General features: G+C 55.1%; 5 protein-coding genes across 5 annotated transcripts; all 5 read left to right on the forward strand.

The window, feature by feature from the left end:
* Positions 1 to 860: 860 nt before the first annotated feature.
* On the forward strand, positions 861 to 4,427 carry CDEST_02508 (Putative carboxylesterase, type B, carboxylesterase type B, active, alpha/Beta hydrolase). Its single transcript, XM_062918667.1, has 6 exons — positions 861 to 2,439; positions 2,550 to 2,725; positions 2,791 to 2,838; positions 2,943 to 3,127; positions 3,194 to 3,535; positions 3,605 to 4,427. Exons 1-6 carry the CDS (start codon positions 2,270 to 2,272, stop codon positions 4,187 to 4,189), a joined length of 1,506 nt encoding a protein of 501 aa, XP_062774718.1. The 5' UTR covers positions 861 to 2,269; the 3' UTR covers positions 4,190 to 4,427.
* Positions 4,428 to 5,455: 1,028 nt separating this feature from the next.
* Positions 5,456 to 5,696, forward strand: CDEST_02509 (uncharacterized protein; the record flags this gene model as incomplete). Its single annotated transcript, XM_062918668.1, is given in 2 exon segments — positions 5,456 to 5,549; positions 5,560 to 5,696. The coding sequence occupies 2 exon segments, from the start codon at positions 5,456 to 5,458 to the stop codon at positions 5,694 to 5,696; spliced, it is 231 nt and encodes a 76-aa protein (XP_062774719.1).
* A 1,186-nt stretch (positions 5,697 to 6,882) lies between these two features.
* Positions 6,883 to 7,702, forward strand: CDEST_02510 (uncharacterized protein). The gene has a single exon (XM_062918669.1). It carries the CDS (start codon positions 7,318 to 7,320, stop codon positions 7,639 to 7,641), a length of 324 nt encoding a protein of 107 aa, XP_062774720.1. The 5' UTR covers positions 6,883 to 7,317; the 3' UTR covers positions 7,642 to 7,702.
* A 1,354-nt stretch (positions 7,703 to 9,056) lies between these two features.
* Positions 9,057 to 12,420, forward strand: CDEST_02511 (Putative SET domain-containing protein). Its single transcript, XM_062918670.1, has 2 exons — positions 9,057 to 10,046; positions 10,480 to 12,420. Exons 1-2 carry the CDS (start codon positions 9,855 to 9,857, stop codon positions 12,415 to 12,417), a joined length of 2,130 nt encoding a protein of 709 aa, XP_062774721.1. The 5' UTR covers positions 9,057 to 9,854; the 3' UTR covers positions 12,418 to 12,420.
* A 2,734-nt stretch (positions 12,421 to 15,154) lies between these two features.
* Positions 15,155 to 17,532, forward strand: CDEST_02512 (uncharacterized protein). Its single transcript, XM_062918671.1, has 4 exons — positions 15,155 to 16,150; positions 16,228 to 16,975; positions 17,033 to 17,093; positions 17,165 to 17,532. The coding sequence occupies exons 2-4, from the start codon at positions 16,924 to 16,926 to the stop codon at positions 17,517 to 17,519; spliced, it is 468 nt and encodes a 155-aa protein (XP_062774722.1). The 5' UTR covers positions 15,155 to 16,150; positions 16,228 to 16,923; the 3' UTR covers positions 17,520 to 17,532.
* Positions 17,533 to 17,539: the final 7 nt, after the last annotated feature.

A 17,539-nucleotide genomic window follows, 5' to 3' on the forward strand; every position in this document is an offset into this window, starting at 1 on the left:
TTCGGACGACATGGTCAAGTTTTTCGAAACCAGTAACACAATCTTGCTTCACAGGCAGAAGTCATGACGCATTACTCACTCAATTGGACAGCGGTGATTTTAATTCCAGAAGTGATGGGTAGTTGGTGCTGGATTCTCGTCACCGGCTCACGCTGGCAACAAGCCCGCTAAACGTGTCTGTTTTATGTAGAAGCCAACAATGAGCACATAGTCATCGATTGCAGAACAGTCGGCCGAATACCCTGGAATATCGACCATAAAAGCCTCGGGCACTGCTTTATGCACACCGTCCGACGCCCAACCGTTTCGGCCACTGCCTGTGATCGACTTCCCTCCCGGGGCGGAGGGTTTTGTCATCAGCGGCCATAACATGGCACCTAGGGTAGAACCCTAGTTAGCATGAGAACACGAGACAGTCCCATGGCCGCCATGAATGCTGGGCAGACGGTAAACGGACCAGGCCTACCAAAACGGTAAGGCCATCAGCTCAGCGTGCCTGTGTCTCTAACCTCGGTGGATCTTGGAGAGGTAATTTTCAAAGGGCACACTGTCGAACAATCGTGTTGAAACGTGTCAAAATGAGCATTCATGGTTTTGGTGACAGTTCTCAGGGGGGGAGGAAGCGATCAGCGAGTGTATTGGCGGCGGCAAGCCCCCGAGTCCTGAACTCCTGACAGTCGGCCTGGGGACAGCGAGACCCGTTGAGGAGGAACTCTCCTCTAGACAGGTCAGCATTGATTGATAATCCGTCTGGTTGATTGGAAACACGCTCGCGTCTCGCACCCACAGGTCAGTCGATGTAGACTTCCTTCATCGCCTGAGCTGTGGGACTTAACCCGACAGCGGGCTAGCGACAGTGCCTCGCTGAGCCTCCTCATTTGGGATCTGGGAATGTGTCCTCAAGTGAACTTATCATACTCTTTGCTAAGTTTCCCCCCCTGAAGCTACCTATCAAGGCCTGCATAGACCAAGATAATGCGTCTCACTCACACGCCAACCAATAACTTCTTGCCAAGTCATCGTAGTCGGATACACACTTTGAGATACGATTCTCGTCACCCGCGTCTGTGTTTCGGTCTGACTCTCGGCTCAATCTAACAGAAAAAGACGAATACGTTGACTTTGATGAATACGATAGATTGTAGCTGCCTCAAACGTCAAGTCGATGCAACACCTCGCCATCGCAGGCCCACCGGTGGCGCCACTGGCATTATGCAATCCTCACGCATCTGTGAGGCGACGCATGACGATGAGCCTTTGGTTTGCGTTCTATGAATTGCGTATGATGTTGGTTACCGTACGCCGATAAAGTTCCCTGTAGACTTCCACGGCGTTTCCTATTTTGCCGGAGTCCGCCAAGGCCCCAGCCAGCTCGTTGGAAGGTCTCCAGAGTGCGAATGGCATCCCTGGGTTGGACTGCGGACGTACGATGTAGCATCCTCCTCCCAAAACATAACGAGGATGTTGATAAAAGACCAGACACCACGTAAGAAACTGCCGAATAATTTGCCGTCGACGTGATAGACTTCGTTCATGGTCAGGCCTTGTGAAGGCGGTTTCAGGATGTCGGTACACCGGGCCGTACACCGAGGTCGGACGGACGAGGATTCGCAGGGAAGCTGGGATGAGCTTGAAAAACTGTAAGTTCCTCCTTTGTTTGACGTGTTGCGCGAATGGGACGAGCCAGATGTTCTACTGATGTGGTGGGATACGTTCATATTGTGCCGTCAAGCTGTTACCCGAGGGGGAACCAGCCGAGGTTGACATCTCGTGTAAGGGGTTTACAGTTCGTTAGCCGCCTGCATTTCGGTCTACGTGCCCGTTGCTTCGCAAGAAGCCCGAGTTTCACTTTTATCTTTTCTACGTTGTGATCATGGAAAGACGTGGCTGGATCGGGTTCACAACAGCCTTGTGGATGCCACCATCAGGTTTTCCTTGGTCATCCCAAGAGTTGTTGGCTCGATAAACCGGTCACTTGTCACTCTGCACGGTTGCTCGCTTTTGGTTGATTATCGTTGTCGGGACAAAAACACCGAAACAAAAAACTGGATGCGGGGTCAGAAGACAGAACTCGACCGCGCGGGGAACACAGCACCTGCAAAAGCCTGCTCGCTTCGGAGCCTCCACCTCTTTTGCACACAGTCTCTCGTCCGTTCTGCCGCTGCTTTCAAAGCGAGAACTTGGGCTGAGTTCAAGGGCGAATTGTAACAATCCCGAAGCCCCGTGACGTCGTCGGCTGACGCCAGTCGGGAGACACCCATCGGAGCAAATGTTGACCTACGCACACGAGAGCGAGTCTCTACGCTCGAGGCTACTTGGCGTTGAGCTTGGGCGCGTCGTGCAGTTTCGAGGGATTCCGTACGGCAGGATCCCGTTGCGTTTCGCAACGCCTGAGCCAGTGAACAATGTACCGTCCGAACTCGACTGCACTAGCTTTGGGTACGGTCATTCTCTCTCTCTCTCTCTCTCTCTCCTTGGCTGTGTGTCGTGTACGGAGGAACTCGCATCGAAGTAAGGCTGACTAGCTCCCTGGTTCGCGTGTGTAATAGGCCCCGATGTCCGCAAGTACCAGTTGACGTTGGATATCTCTTACGTATCCCTATTGAGCACAGGCTGCCCGTCGAGCCCGAAGACGAGTTCGGGTGTCTCAACCTGGACGTCACGGCGCTCAGATCGCATCTGTCGCCTGGCAGGGAGCAATTGCCCGTTGCGGTCTGGATACATGGTCTGGATGATATGGGAATCTCTGCCCGCGAGGGTTCAAGTTTGTGCTAACACGGACATCCTCAGGTGGCTCGCAAGCCGTCACTTTTGGAAGCGCCGCTTCCAGCGTTTGTGGTAAGACTCCTAGTCTTAATGCCTTGCTTTATTTCTACTGAACCCCCCCTAATCGGGTAAATGATGCGCATCAGAGCACAGCCATTGACGGGAGCTTCCCTTAGACGCGACGGGTCTTGTGGAGGCTTCTGCGAACTGGGCCAAACCTATCGTCTTCGTGACAGTGCAGTATAGACTAAACATCTTTGCGTTTGGGGATGGGAACAGCTCAAGGAACCTAGCCCTGAAAGACCAAGCCCTGGCTTTGAGTTGGGTCCGAAGCCATATATCCAGTTTCGGAGGCGACCCGGTACTCTGTCACAACCGCTTCCCCCCTCTCGCCAGAGGATTCCCACTAACTGATGCTCGCACACAGGGGAACATCTCGCTTGCCGGAGAAAGTGCCGGAGCAGTCTATTGTCACGCTCATCTAATAGCAGGCGCTCGGGTAAAGGGGGCCATCCTCTCCTCCGGCTCTCTGTACCTTTCCCCCCCTCAGCCGGAGGAAAAAGCGCTCACCCTGCGCGAAACCTTGCGAGGACACCTCCATGCGCTGGGCGACTTTGACCTTGGCACCGCTCCTGTGGGTGTGCTAGTGAAGGCTATGGAAGCGTCCAAAATACCGTCATGGTTCCTGCAGGCGGATCCCACCCTCGAGGGGTGGCAAACCAAGATAGGGGCGGCAGAGAGGCTAATGATAGGGGACGTACAGAACGAGGTATGTCCTTGCAAAACTCCATATCTCGGTCTCGCCTGGCAGTCGAGTTGACCCTTGGCCGTACGTAAGTCTGTCATCTGGCGCGAAGGCGTGTGGGCAATGGACACCTCCGCCATCGTCGACGCGTTCAGCAAGGCCGGTGACCATCAGGAAGCGCTGAAGAGGCACTACAACATTCGCCCCGACAGATCCTCATCATGTAAAATCGGAGCGTTGGACTTCATCAATGACTACAAGTTTCTGCTCCCGGCGGAGGAGATTGCGCGGCTGTCCAGGGCAACAGGCAGACCGACGTATCGTTACCTCGTCGACGAGCCGAATCCCTGGCAACCGTCCAACGGCGCCCACCACGCGGTCGATCTACTTTTTCTCTTTGGTGGGTTCGGTCTCTCTTCACCTTCTTTTCCCAACGCACAGAAGACAGGAGAGCATATGCGCAGGGCCTTGGTCGCGTTTCTCCATGCCCAGGAGCCGTGGAATCCTGGGCGCCATGCCGCTTTTGGGCCTTACGGGATGTTCCAAGAGCTTGATAGCGTCGGCGTGGGATGTCGAAGACGGATGGCGGCAATAAAGTTCTTGCAGGGTGTCTCGTCTCAGGTCCTGGACAAGGTGTTCTTCGCTTTAGCTGTCGGCAGAATTAGTTTGTCCAACTGATGACAGAGTTAACAACGACACCATTCTTGTGGACTAGACTAGGTGTTTTTCGATTTGCTTGCAAACTCATGCCACTTAGATGATCCCACATGCCCACTGTTTGGTTGCCACCGCTCAAGACCAGACACACGTCTGACTCGTTCAACCAGAGGCTGAGCCCATCGATGCTCAACTGAACTCATGTACATAGTAGCAGTAGCCACGGTTATGTGTGGTATGCAACTCGCAATGCTACCTGCCTCACATGGTCTCTCTGGCCCGATGAAGCTGGTGCAGGGGTGGCCTTGCGAAGGGGAGGTTGCAAATTCCCGCCTGGAGACTCCATAAACGGCTGGGTTTCGATGAGTATTTCGTACACATACGAATACAGGTGTGCCTAAAATACACACTCGGGCAGGCAGCCTGTGGGCCGTTGGGTACCCGACATGAGAGAGAAAAAGAAGGAAAAATACTAGGGCAATCTAACTTGACAGCTCCCTCCCTCCCCCCCCCCCCCTCCATGTGGGGGATATTGGATGTTACATCGGCGGTGACGGATAGTGGGGTCCACGGGTGTTTGTGGAGGTTGTGGTCCGCAAAAAGAAAACGGCCATCCTTGACAATGGTCCATGGAGGGAGGGGTTTTCGGTGTTCAGCGCCGGTGAAGGCGTGCGGGGGACGGGGTTCATGCGGCCTCGATTGAGACCTCGGATGGACGAGAGTCTACGGATGAGTAAATAAGATATATCACGCGCTTCCGAAGAACGATATGATCTGCTCATATACATAGCATATTCGTTCCACCCTTCCGGCTAACCCTGCGCAAGTCGGGGGTGTGTGTGTGAGTGTGTGTCTCGTGGGCTTTGACTTTGACATCTCGAGATGTGTCCCCTGATCGATGGGTGTACTCTGTCCAAAGTAGGCTACTCTCTGTACGTGCTAATCCAACACCGTCCAGCATATCCACATCAACGTAAATGACGAACCCTCTTTGATGACACAACTAGTCATGGCCCCAGGGCTGAAGAAGACAAATCCACTGACCGGTCCGTCCCCCCCCATCAAACCTTGGCCGGAGCATGGTGGTTAGGTTATCGTTGCTATTGGCAGGCCGAGCCGGCAACAGTCCCGTGGGCTGGCCGCGACTTGGCTAATGTCACACATCCCCTGTTACGAGGATCGGGCAGATGGTACGCCCCGAGAGCCACACACAGCTTGACGCTTCATCAGCCACGAGAGTTTCCATGAGTTAGCTACCTGACGCGGGGCGGGGTAAAACGATGGATGATGTACGAGAACGCGGGTCCCATCTCGATGCTTTCCGCCTTCTTGGCGCAATCTGAACGGAACCCACATCGCCAGCCTCAGGAGTCGGAAAACGGTAGCCTCAGGGGACGATCCAGATCGTGAGGTTGCATCTACACTTGGGTGTGACCTGTCCCGGTTGATCTACGATCAATCTGAAGATCTGTCAGTGGTGGTCGAATACCTGTTTCAGCATCGGGTGACAGGCATTCGATCAAGATGATCGTGAAGCCTGGGTGGGCATGGGGGGGACAGTTGAGTGGGAGGAACAAGGGCAGCTGTTCGCCGAACAGAAAGTCGACTGTCATGGATATCGTATGTGTGCTAAGAGCAACGCTCGGCGGTAACCGTTTGGGACCTTGGCTTCTCGGCACAAAGATGAGACGGGCAGGTCGTGACTATCAACGTAGGTTTTGCCTTCTCCCCAGCTCGTTGCTAGTGGCTTCCAGGATCAAGGTAAGACCACCCAGCTCCGCCATAGTGTCAACTGCTTTGCGTGCTGAAGAGTCCATGACGGATCTTCGCGAGCTGCTACATAACGATTGAGACTACTACTAGTGATGGGTTCATGGCGTGACAATTACACACGTACGGCGATGTCACCGGCTCGACAAACCAGGAGATCGACCTCCCAGCAGACCGATGAAGTCGAAACCGTGCTAACTGCGCACCCTAAGCCTGATGAGTACAGAATCGTCAGCATCAGCCTTCAACCCACCATACATGTCCTTCTCTTTGCAACCCCCCCTGGCATGGTTTCCAATTCGGTAATTTCGGTGGCCCCTAGCGTAAATGTTGACGATCGACATGATGGTGGGTGGGGGAACCTCGGCTTCACCGGGAGTCATCGTCGACGATAGTGGACTCTATGTCCGTGGTTTTCTTTTCTCTTTCCTTTTTTTTTTCTCTCGCCCCCCTCCTTTTTTGTAAATCTTTTTAATTGGTTTTACTTTTAATCTATCATCTGCCACAATGAGGCGGACGAGATCATGGCTTTGCAATGCCACGCACCTTCTCAGAAGCATCAGTCAAATAAAACCCTTCAGCCGGAGCTTTGACGATGAGGAGTTCAAGCGCATGTTGCTACCGTTAGTCCTAAAAAGGGATGCTCTTTCGACGGGTGGTTCCGAAGCTTCGTGGAGCAGCTTAATCGGGATCATGGCAGGAACCTGGAAATGGATTTTGGCCCGTGTGAGTTTGGATGACAGGCCATTCTGACGTGTGACCGTTCGCTCGGCTACCGCTAGGCTCGCCGGACTTCTCTTGACATGACATGGAAGCCCGAGCACTTGGGCTATGACGATACATGCGAAACATTAGACTCCGGAAAGTGGCGCGGTCAGTCGAGTCTCAAATGGCTGAAGTGGCACCATTGAAATCCGCGGGTTATCCAAGCTCAACGACTCAGACCGTAACTATATATGTGTATGGATGTACACTTAAAAGCAGAATAAGCTAAGTTCTAGTTGCAGGCTCTCTCGCAAGCTCTCTTTTGATGCCGATGAATCTTCGACAATGCATGAACCACCTCCCCCCCGATAACAGGGAGTCCAGTACCAGCTGAGCGGTAGCTTCGGGCCTTCATGCCGCACGACCAGGCCCTGTGCTCACTTGGGGGCCGAACGAAAGGATGAATTGCCGACAGAAAAGTTGACTTTCTGGCAACGTATCAGACATAAACTCCATCGGGACACCCGACGATAAGCTCTTGTCCGAGCACAGGTGGTGTGGCTCGCAACTCCATTCAGGGAAGCAGGGGAGATGAGGTTTTGACGGAAAGGGACGTCTACCCTCCCCTACCCTACCCTACCCTACCTACCTGCACCTGCTCGCAACGGCGCCCCATGTCAGGGAACAAGGGTCAACGGGCGTATGAGCTAAGCGCAAAAGGAACTATCAGTTGCCATCTGGACAGGATACAGGTCCAGGCAATCTCATGGAACATCGGCCTCGCGACCCACACCGATGTCGTGCTGTACTGTACCTTCTTGAGTCCTCGGTGGCTTTCGTGCTATGGATACGCTCCTACACTATCCGTACCTAGTGCACATAGGCGAGCAGCCACAGGCGTGTGGAAAGGTTCCACGGTGACCGGGAAAAGCCGACTAGTTCGTGATGGGCAATACCTCCTTTTAGCTGGCAGACCGGACACTAGACAGATTACATAGCTAGGTACAGTAGCGAAACTCTAATAGGGACACGTCTCGGCGCGATCCAAGTGAAGGTGGGAATCCCGCTATGAGTATAAACGCAGTTCTTGGCTCTGTGACTGCTCTTCCGCCCAAAACGCTGTACAACTGATACTGTTGAGCGATTGAGCAGCAACATCGGTTAGCAGCAGCTGGCCCCCCCCCCTGCCCTTCCCCTCCCCTCCCTTCCCCCCTGGCCAACGGCAAGACTGGAGTTCAAGATGGGGTTGTCACGGTTGGGCCCGAAGCCCTGCGATCCATTGCCCCCCTCCCCTTTCCCCCCAAAAGGGACACGTGAAACCGCATCTGCCCGAAAGAGAACGAGGTATACAGCGTATAGCGCCGGGGAGGGGGGTGGGTGGTCCAATGGCGGCTCAACTGATATGACAACAGAGTTCGAGGGGAGTTTGTGCCCCGAAAGGTGCATCTGAACGATAATATGAAAGACCGTCGGCGGGTTTCTCGGGGCCCGTGCTTACTAAGGAACGGTTCGAAGAGAACAGAGCCAGCCAGCAAGCCATCCCCCCCCCCCCCCCCCACAAGTCCCGAACCGAACCATGAGAGGGACAAGAGACGGAGAGATGTATGCGGCTGGGCTCAGGCTTGGGCGTTTCCAGCCAACCTTGCCGTGTCGGGCATGACGTGGGTTTAGCCGACGCCACGTAAACTCTAAGTGGGTGATGCTGTCAGGAGAAGCGTTGCGAGTGTTGTTGCGATTGTGGCGGTCAAGTTGAATGTAGTTTGTTACCCAATCCCATCCGGCGCCGAGTCTGGCTGTCTGTCTGGCTGTGTGTCTGTGTGTCTGTCTGTCTGTCTGTCTGTCTGTGAGAAAAAGTGGTAAGATAAGACATGCAGGTCCAAGATCGAGTTGCGAAGCGAAGCATGATGACAAGATAGACTGGGACTTGGCACACAATCAACGCCAACGCCATATAGTTGCGAGAAGGCCAACTCCGGTAGTTGCCGAGCCTACGCCCGACTACACTACACAGCAGCAAAGCAATAACCCCCTAACAACAACACACTACAGTACACCTCCCTACACTCAAGAAACCTTTTACCAGATCTGTTTGCAAAGAGCAGGGAATGTGGCTGTGACGCCACGCCGCCGCCGCCGCCGCCGACGCCGCCGCCCAAATAAGGGGCAGAAAACCCTCCTTTTGTGATGCCGAGGCGGCGGGATCGTTCTGCCCAGTCCCACCCCCCTTTTTCCGCCCATTGGAAATTCTGCCCACGCAGCAAAACGGTTCTGTCTGCCCGTCGACGATCCCTGCTGGAACCAGGTTAGGTCGGCGTTTGATGGGCTGGACTTATTCTCGGGTGTCTTTTTGAGTCCTGTCTTCTTGCTCAGCCCGTCGTCCTTGCTCCCCTCCTCTCCTCTCTCGGCAGCTGGCTGATGCCACACCCACCATCATCCATCCACCCACCCACACAACACACACACACTCTCACACTCGCACACACGCACACTCTCACACTCGCACACACGCACACACGCGCACACCTCTTAGGCCTAGGTACTCTGGTACTCAAGCCATCCATCATAAGAGACACCTGCTCTGGCACAACTCTACCCCACCTCCAGAGCACGAAGAGTACCAAGGTGGACCCTGAATATCTAGTCTATCTCCCACTGCTGTTCTCTTCTGTTCTGTTGTCCTTCTCCGCCATTAAAGCAGTGCCAGCCCTCCCACACACACAACTCGACGGGTCAACGTTGATGGCTGGTGCCGCTTTGCCTACTACCTACAACCACAACAACAATAACAACAACACCACCCACCTACGCCGAAAGCAGGCCCAGTCATGATACCTATTGATCAGCCGTTTGACTACGAAAGAGACAAGCTCTGGTCCGTCTCTCTTTAGGTTGTCTCTCTCTCTCTCACACGTTTCCCACGCTCTTTTTTCCCCGCCGCCGCACTACCGCTGCCGCCCTTCTGCGCCCCTCCTCCGCGCCGCCCCGTTGTCAGCTTTTCTTGGGGTTTCCTCACCGGCCATCTCTCTCTCTCTTTCTCTCTCTCTCTCTCTGACATGCCCACCGTCGAAAACTAGTAGTTTTGGCTCTGCAGTGCGAACAACAAAAGGACGGTTTTTATTCCTCCCCATCCCCACCTCCCCTCCTCGAACGACTACAACGACCAAGTCTGTCCTTCTTTTTCTCTCTTCATCCCGTACAGCCAACGGGGAACATGGCATCCCCCGAACAGCAGCTGGATACTCTGAGAGAAAGCCTTAGCCGCGTGATTTTGGACCAGCTCGCGGAAACCTTGCGGGATTATTCGTCCGGTAACCTGGCGAACCCGGTGCTTCGGTTTGAGGCCTTCATCCAGGATGGCGAGCCTGGGACGCAGGGCCATTCCCCCCGCTCTGCCGTAGTTTCGGTAAGTTCTGCAGGACGTGTTGTTGTTAACGTTGTTGTTCTTCTTCTTGCTGTTGTTACTACTGTCGGGGGCCGCCGCGTGATGCCAACGACGTGCAGCATATCAAAAAAACAAAACAAAAACCCTCAAAATCCAAGACAGAGAAAAAAAGAAAGGAGGAAAAAAAAAGAAGAAGAAAAGAGGAGAAAAAAAAGAAGAAGAAAAGAGGAGAAAAAAAAGAAGAAGAAAAGAGGAGAAAAAAAAGAGACCTCGACCACTATGCGCGCAGAAGAGAAACAACAACTCTGTAATTAGATAACATGCCGAGTCCTCTTCATCATCCTCTTTTCCCTCTTTTTTCTCTTCTTCTCCGTGGTCTTTGTCATACAGTCAAACATCCTGGTCACAGGGGGTTTCCGGCTAATGATTATCTCTATACTAACTTACAATGCAGAAAATGGTAGACCTGTCCGGCATTATATCACAAAGCACAACCAACAGCCCGAAAGCGAGTAGCATCGGAAGAGAACATGCCGAGAACACGACGCCTCCGGCCGTCCTGCCACAGATGTTCCCGGACGACCGCCCGGCGAGTAGCAGCAGCCGGTCCATGTCCCTCGTCCGAGGAACCCAAAGAACGCCGTCCCTCGGGCCGCTTCCCCTGCCGCTGCCACCACCACCGCCGCCACCGCCGCAGCTGCCGCAGCTGCCGCATCACCAGTACCATCAGACTCAGTATCATCACCCGTCCCCCGAGCCCTCCGAGATGGTCGTCGGGCTGGGATCGCAGCCTCGGAGAGGAACGGGGGCCCTGCGGCCTGTCAGGGCCGGCTCCGGGCGAGTGCTCGAGGAGGAGGAGGAACCGGACAGCCAGCGGCGCATGCAGGTGGCGAGCAACTTCCCAAAACGCGCAAAGACGGCCGCGTCATTATCGTCGGGGGGCGGCCCCATCTTCGTGCCGCAGCAGTCGTCCATTGAGAAGTTCGTCGTCAGCATCTGGGAGCAGATCCACGGCGGCATCAGCCTCGATCCTCAGAGCCTCCTCGAGCAGTGGCAGCTGACGGCGACGGCGGCAACGGCGACCATCAACAACGCCGGCAAGATCCACGTGCCGGAGCAGCTCGAGCTCGGCCTGCTTCAGGCGCCGACGGCCGACGGCCTAGGGTTGCTCGGACCCGGCTCCGGTTCCGGTAACACGACGACGACGACGACGGCGGCGCTCGCCGAGATCGACATGGAGGGCACCTTCAACCGCAGCAACATCTTCTGCCGCAAAGTGACGCAGGCGAGCCGGGCGTGCCGGTCGATCGAGGTGATTGTGCAGGCGCGGTGGATCGAGCACTTTGACTCGTACGTCGAGCTGCTGGCCATGACGAACCCGGGCATGTCGCCGACGAAGCGGCGCAAGGCGGCGCTCATCGAGGCGTGCAACGACTTTGGCTGGTCGGAGAAGGAGCTGCGCAACAAGATGGCCATCTGGCGCGGGTACAAGGAGATCAAGGACGCGGGCGGGTGGGCGGCGCTCGTCTTCGCCGGCATGGGCCTCTACCGGTTCTGCAAGTACCGCGTCGGCTTCAACACGGAGAGTATGCAGCGGCTGCGGTGCCTCCGCCCCCGGATCGAGGTCGCCGCCGACACGCTGCACCCGACGTGGCGGCAGCTGCTCATGATCGTGGGCGAGCCGGCGCACCGGCGGTTCTCCGGGCACCCGCACGACTGGGTGGTCCGGCAGGACGGGTCGGACCCGGTGCCGCTGCGGTCGACGTACCTCGAGTACGACCCCTACTTCAGCTTCGAGCAGCTCGAGCACTCCGTCATGGACATGAGCGCCTGGGGCTCCGACGACCCGCGCTGGGTGCCGCCCATGAACACGGTGGCCTGCGTCCAGGGGAAGCACACGTGCCACTCGTGCGGCCAGGAGCAGTCCGAGGACCCCAAGGTCAACTCGTGCTACTGCTTCCCGACCCTGTTCGGCTCCGGCAGCCGGAGCCCGTGTCCCGTGCAGGTGTTCCGGACGCCCGACGGCCGCAACAACGGGCTGATGGCGCTCTGCCCCTTCGAGCGCGGCGCCGCCATCGGCGAGTTCGTCGGGCTCGTCACCAAGGACCTGCAGAACATGGACGTCATGGACAGCTCGACGGGCGTGCGGGCCTACCAGATCTGGCAGGGCCGCCAGGGCAACTTTACGCGCTTCGTCAACCACAGCTGCAAGGCCAACGCGCAGTTCCAGCAGTTCGTGTGGATGAGCACCCAGCGCATCGTCCTCGTGAGCAAGGGCATCGAGGCCGGCCGCGAGGTCACGGTCGACTACTCGGGGAGTTACTGGCGCGGCCTCGACAAGGACTGCCTCTGCGGGGAGTCGTGCTGTCGGTACCGAGGCACGCCAAGATGAGGCTTACGACGAGTATTAGAGCGAAAAGGGGGGGGGATGGGAGGGAGGGTCAAGCGGACATATGGTCACTTTCAGCTACGCTTAAGGAGGAGGACAGCCATCCATCCTCTCACACAGATAGAGAGAGGAAGAGAGGAAGAGAGACAGGGGGTAGGGAGGCAAAGAGATGGAGATGGGGGGGTGTTGGAACAGGCGGAAAGGCGGCTAAGAAAAGCCCACGGCCACGGCCCACACCAAACTAGAAGAAAGGCGTAACAACTACCGAAGCTTTACGGTTTCTGGAGAGACACACGCTAGAGCCTATACTAGATCCAGGCGTTCGGGGCGAAAAGGTGCCTCAGTTGGGGCAGATTTGATCGCAAGCCTTTCCCGGCTTCAAGCAATCGTTCGCGATGAGATTCGTCCGAAGTCGGGGAGCCGTCTTATCCGGCCGGCGGGACTTCCCATTTTCCCAGCTGTGTGGTGTGTCATGGACAAGCAGCCGGACAGGCGCACGCACGTACAGATACGATGTACGCACACCTACACATACATAATACATACATACATACATACATCCAGAGACACGCAGGCACACAGACAAACAGACAGGCAGAAGAGACAGACTCTCGCCGTCAGTCTACTTGTGGTTAGAACGGGTGTCTGACCACCCAATCCGCAACTGACCTCCGTTAGATGGGAAATTTGGGGGGGGGGGAATCAAACTTTACCGGCTATTCTATTAGGTACAAAACAAAGAAACTAGAAAAAATAAAAGATAAGAATAGGAACACCGTATCGTCGTCCGCTTGGCCTTCCCAACTAACGGGCTGGCTGGCTGGCTCATCGACGGAGTCTCCCTCATCTAGCCACACAATCAACTAGCAGTCACTAGTGTGATGTCTCGGGAAATCCCTCCGAGTTGAAGCTTTCCCAAGAAAACGCATCATCCACACGTTGTAACTTGTCCGTGTGCCAGTTTTGCTCGCGGTGCTCGTGTCAGGTTAGCGGGTTCCAGATTCGTGCCAACACCCAGCGCTAAAGCGGCTAAACATGCCACCCCCCCCTTTTGCCCCTCTCACTCCCTTCGAACTACTTTTGGGGGCCTCGGGGGCACCTTGTCTTAAACCTTTCCAGAGGCCTTTCGACTGATGTCCGTAGTTCGGAGTGCTCCACAGACAAAACGGTGGACTGGTCCGTTGACACCTGCTCTCGACTAAGTCTCCCGGGTGGACCGAGTTGTGAGACGATTCAGGGCGGTCTGGAGACTGGTGGTCGCCGACGGCGCGTCATCTGGGACGTGGAAGTGGCAGTGGCTTCAGGGTCCGGAAACCCTGCCCTCCCCTCCCCTACGAAGAGACAGAGAGAGAGAGAGAGAGATGGATTGTGAACGGACGTCGACGTAAAGTGGGACAAGAATATGGACGCTCTATTGGTGTGCGTCACCATCTCTTTTCCTTCCATCTCCCTCTGTCTCTCCGGCTCCTCAAACTCGTGCTAAACTTCGGCGCCAGACAACGAAAACGACAGGAGTTTGACGAAACAAGGAGCCGAGCAACACACCCTCCGGACTGCCGGCGCGAGGCGAGAGTTCCCCAACTGTGAATGTTTTTCCACGGGGGCAAAACTCCCCCCAGGGTTGCCGTAAAGGGCCTTCGTATGGGCAGGTTTTTTTAGTCTTTAGTGGGCTTGTGCCTTGGTGGAACGGGTGTGTGGGACAGCATGCCAGTTGACTCGCTTGGCTCAGGTTGAGAGAATCTTGTGGCTTAGGTGTGCTTTCTCGGGCCATGCATGTCAGTCAGTTAACTCGCTGGCTTGCTGGCGTCGGCAATAGAGTAAAAGAGGGAGGGAGATGGAAAAAGGAGAGACGCACAAAAGAGAGGCCGGTATCACAGACCTCGACAGACCGCAAGAGAAACACTAACCGAGATACAACGGTTTTCCCGCGTTTGGTGTCTGGTTCATTGCCGCCGCCAGCCAAGAGTGCGGTTCCTTTTCCATTGGATGCGTGAGGTGAATTTTTTTTTCTACGGCCACCGCCATCATCTGAATATTCAGGGGTGGGAGGAAAGCCCATCGGGGGGTGTCGATGAGCCCTCGTCACCCATCCCCAAAGGGTCAAGAATGATGATTGATCTCGTCAATCCCCCGCATGACCTCGCTGAAGGATCAGAGTCTGTGTGGTACCCTCCCTACATGGGCAGGCGAAGGAAACCGAGAAGAATAATTGAGATAAAAAAAATTGGTATACATCTCGGACCTCCTCCCGCTCCTCGTAACGGCCGTGTCCGTGAACAGACGGTTCATCTGGGCCTGGCACCGCGCCAGCGCTTTGATGTGATCCATCCCGCGCTTGACACGTCGGCATATCGCACGGGAGAAAAGAAGTCCTCGGCGCAAAAGACATACAATTGTTGGCCTCTGCCGGTGTGAGTGGTGATACCGTGCCTTACTCAACTGCCCTCCCCCTCCACCACCCTAATCCGAAGCTTTTCTCACGAGGTCTTGCGCAGCCGGCCTTCGTCTCAGACTCCTGCAGGGCGAATCGGGAACCGGTAATGGCCTTCGTCATGATATTCTTCTTGGGAATCTTTAACCGGGCCTAAGGGCTTTTTCTTCTTTTTACATTATTGCTTCCAGGAGTTCCGGGGCGATCGAACCGCATCGCAGTATCTCCCTAGTCAACCCCCCTCCCCCCCCCCCCCCCCCCCCCTATCCCCTGAACGGTGTCGTCCCATCGCCCACGCTTCACTTCGAGCCTGACACCTCCCTGACGTGCTTCCATTTCCAGAAGGACGGGGCTGTCTAGCCCTTCCCCCCAAAACCAACTAACCCGCCGCTTGTACTACCCAGCTCTGGAAAGTTCCCCGTCGAGAACCTTTTCTCTTCGGGGAGGGCGATTGTTCGGACGGGTTTCCAACCAAGGTAACAGACTGGCTTCTCTTGAGTGCCGAAAAAAACAAACCAGAAAAAAGGACGGGGGGCATGGCGAGCAGCGGGCCCGTAGTTGCGGCGGTGCTGATAGCTGAAGGGATCCCATCCCGCCTACGAAGATGAGCGGAGTCCCTGGCGTGCACTAGCAGCGTCAGAAAGGCTCTTCATCCGGTCAGAACCACCGGGCATATCTGCATCCTAACCCCCCCCCCCCAGTCCTCCTTTCTTTTTCTTGCTATAGTATTGTCGGGTTGTTACCATGTCTGTTGGTTGATCCAAACACGCACCACTGCTCTGTCTGACACAAAACTGTTTATATTCGCCTCTTTAACCGTCCCTTTGCCGGGAGCAGCTGCCCATGGTTGCGAAGCCGTGGGGGTGCCAGTGTTCCTGGCTACCCTGTCAGACTGCTGGCCGTCGAGCTAATTACTAAGTTGCAAGCAGACTTTTGAAATTGCCTTAACCAGTACCTAGTGTTCTGGGCACTCGCCATCACAAATTTTTCGGTCCAGACCGGAGTCGGGGTTTCACAGCCATCGATCGAACGGTCGAACGAGTCACTGAGAGTGGCTTTTTGTTTCTATCCACCTTTTGGCAGCATTTGCCTGCTGGGGCGGCGGCTATTATAATTGAGGTCTTGAACCCAATCGAGGCGAAATGGAATCGGTAGCTGGAGCCTAGGCGTATCAGCAACAATGACCACCTCCACGCGAGGAACGTGGGAGGCTCTGACAACACGCCGCGTGGCTCTTGTTTCTTTTCCTTGTTTAGGTGTTCACCGGCATCATCATACCGTACCCTAGGACATGCAATAAAATAGGTACGCCAGCCGTCTACACCCTGCTTGGGAAGCAAAAGCCCCGTGGAGTCCATTCTAACAGAGGAGCCGCTTTGGAGAGAGACAAGTTTAGTTCGATTCGAATCAATAACCGTGATTTCCAACCATCGTGAATTTTCTGAAGCATCCGAACTCGATCATCACCATAAGCGGCAGCAAGACGACAAAGCGCAGAGAGCTCTGGGCGGCTTCTCCATAGCCGATGCTGCCAAAGCCCAGACGTGAGGGGGAACAAATGGGTTGTCGATCGATGACTTGGCGGTCTTTCGAACTTCCAAAAAAACTGGTTCTGAACTTAAGGTCGAACGGTCAACAAGAGGCGACCTGGACCAAAACCGTACTCGCTTTGCCCTGGCGTCAGCAAGGACAACCGAAATCCGACCTACGAGTATTGCTAACGAGGAAAACACGGAAGCAAAATGGTATACATCTCCAAGGGCCGGTACACTTCGGAGAAAAGAAGATAACGAGAAGCGACAGAACTCAGAAGGCCGTCCGATCACGTGCAAGCACAAATACGGGCGCACAGCAGCGGTGCTTTGAATTCGAGACTGGAAAGAATTTCGGACTTGTGGACGAAGTTTTTTTCTTATAGGTTCCGGCACTAAACGAAAAGAACTACCCAAGACCTGAATAGAGGAGAACGTGAGGCACTTGCTTGTTTTTTTCTTCTTGCCGAGTTGTCGACTTTGAGACGTTGAAAGGAGCGAAAGCGTCCAAAGACCGAGATTTCGACTGCTTTAGACCTTTGGATCATGGACGAACATTGGCGAAAAAAGTCCATTTCTCGGCAACTAAGCGATGGCAGTGAGTTACCCCCCGTTCAAAACCCTCCCCCATTTGACTTGTTTTGCAGAAGCATAGAGCGTTTAGTTGTGTGGACTTGGGTAGCTCTGGTACCAAGTTTGAAGAAGCAACCCCGTTTGTAACAAACAGTGTGGCAAGCAGAAATTCCTTTGGAAAAAGTAGTACTCGTAGCTAATTGCTGAGATCCAGGTCCATTCTACGTGTTGTTGGTCGTTGCCAGCGAAAAATCAGCTTTTCCGCGGACCGAACCGGCGACCAAAGCGTTCCCCCCCGTACGGTCGTTCCCCCGGTTCAAACCAAACTACGGGAAACCCTATACCAGATGTCTCACAACTCTTTACAGAATCCTATACACGGACGGGTAACGAGGACGGGCATACGGCACAAATACGAGACAAACGAGCCAATAACGACCCCGGGAAGACTATACAAACGAATCAGAAGCCCTCCCCGGCTCCCTAGATCCCACCTGCTTGGGCCCTTTAGCAAGGTAGCCTTCCCCGCTGGTTTGAGCTGGATCGGATGGGCTGACCAGCGTTTCTAGTCGCGGCGGGAAAGGGGAGG

This window comes from Colletotrichum destructivum, chromosome 2, assembly GCF_034447905.1.
Source record: "Colletotrichum destructivum chromosome 2, complete sequence".
Classification (NCBI taxonomy): domain Eukaryota; kingdom Fungi; phylum Ascomycota; class Sordariomycetes; order Glomerellales; family Glomerellaceae; genus Colletotrichum; species Colletotrichum destructivum.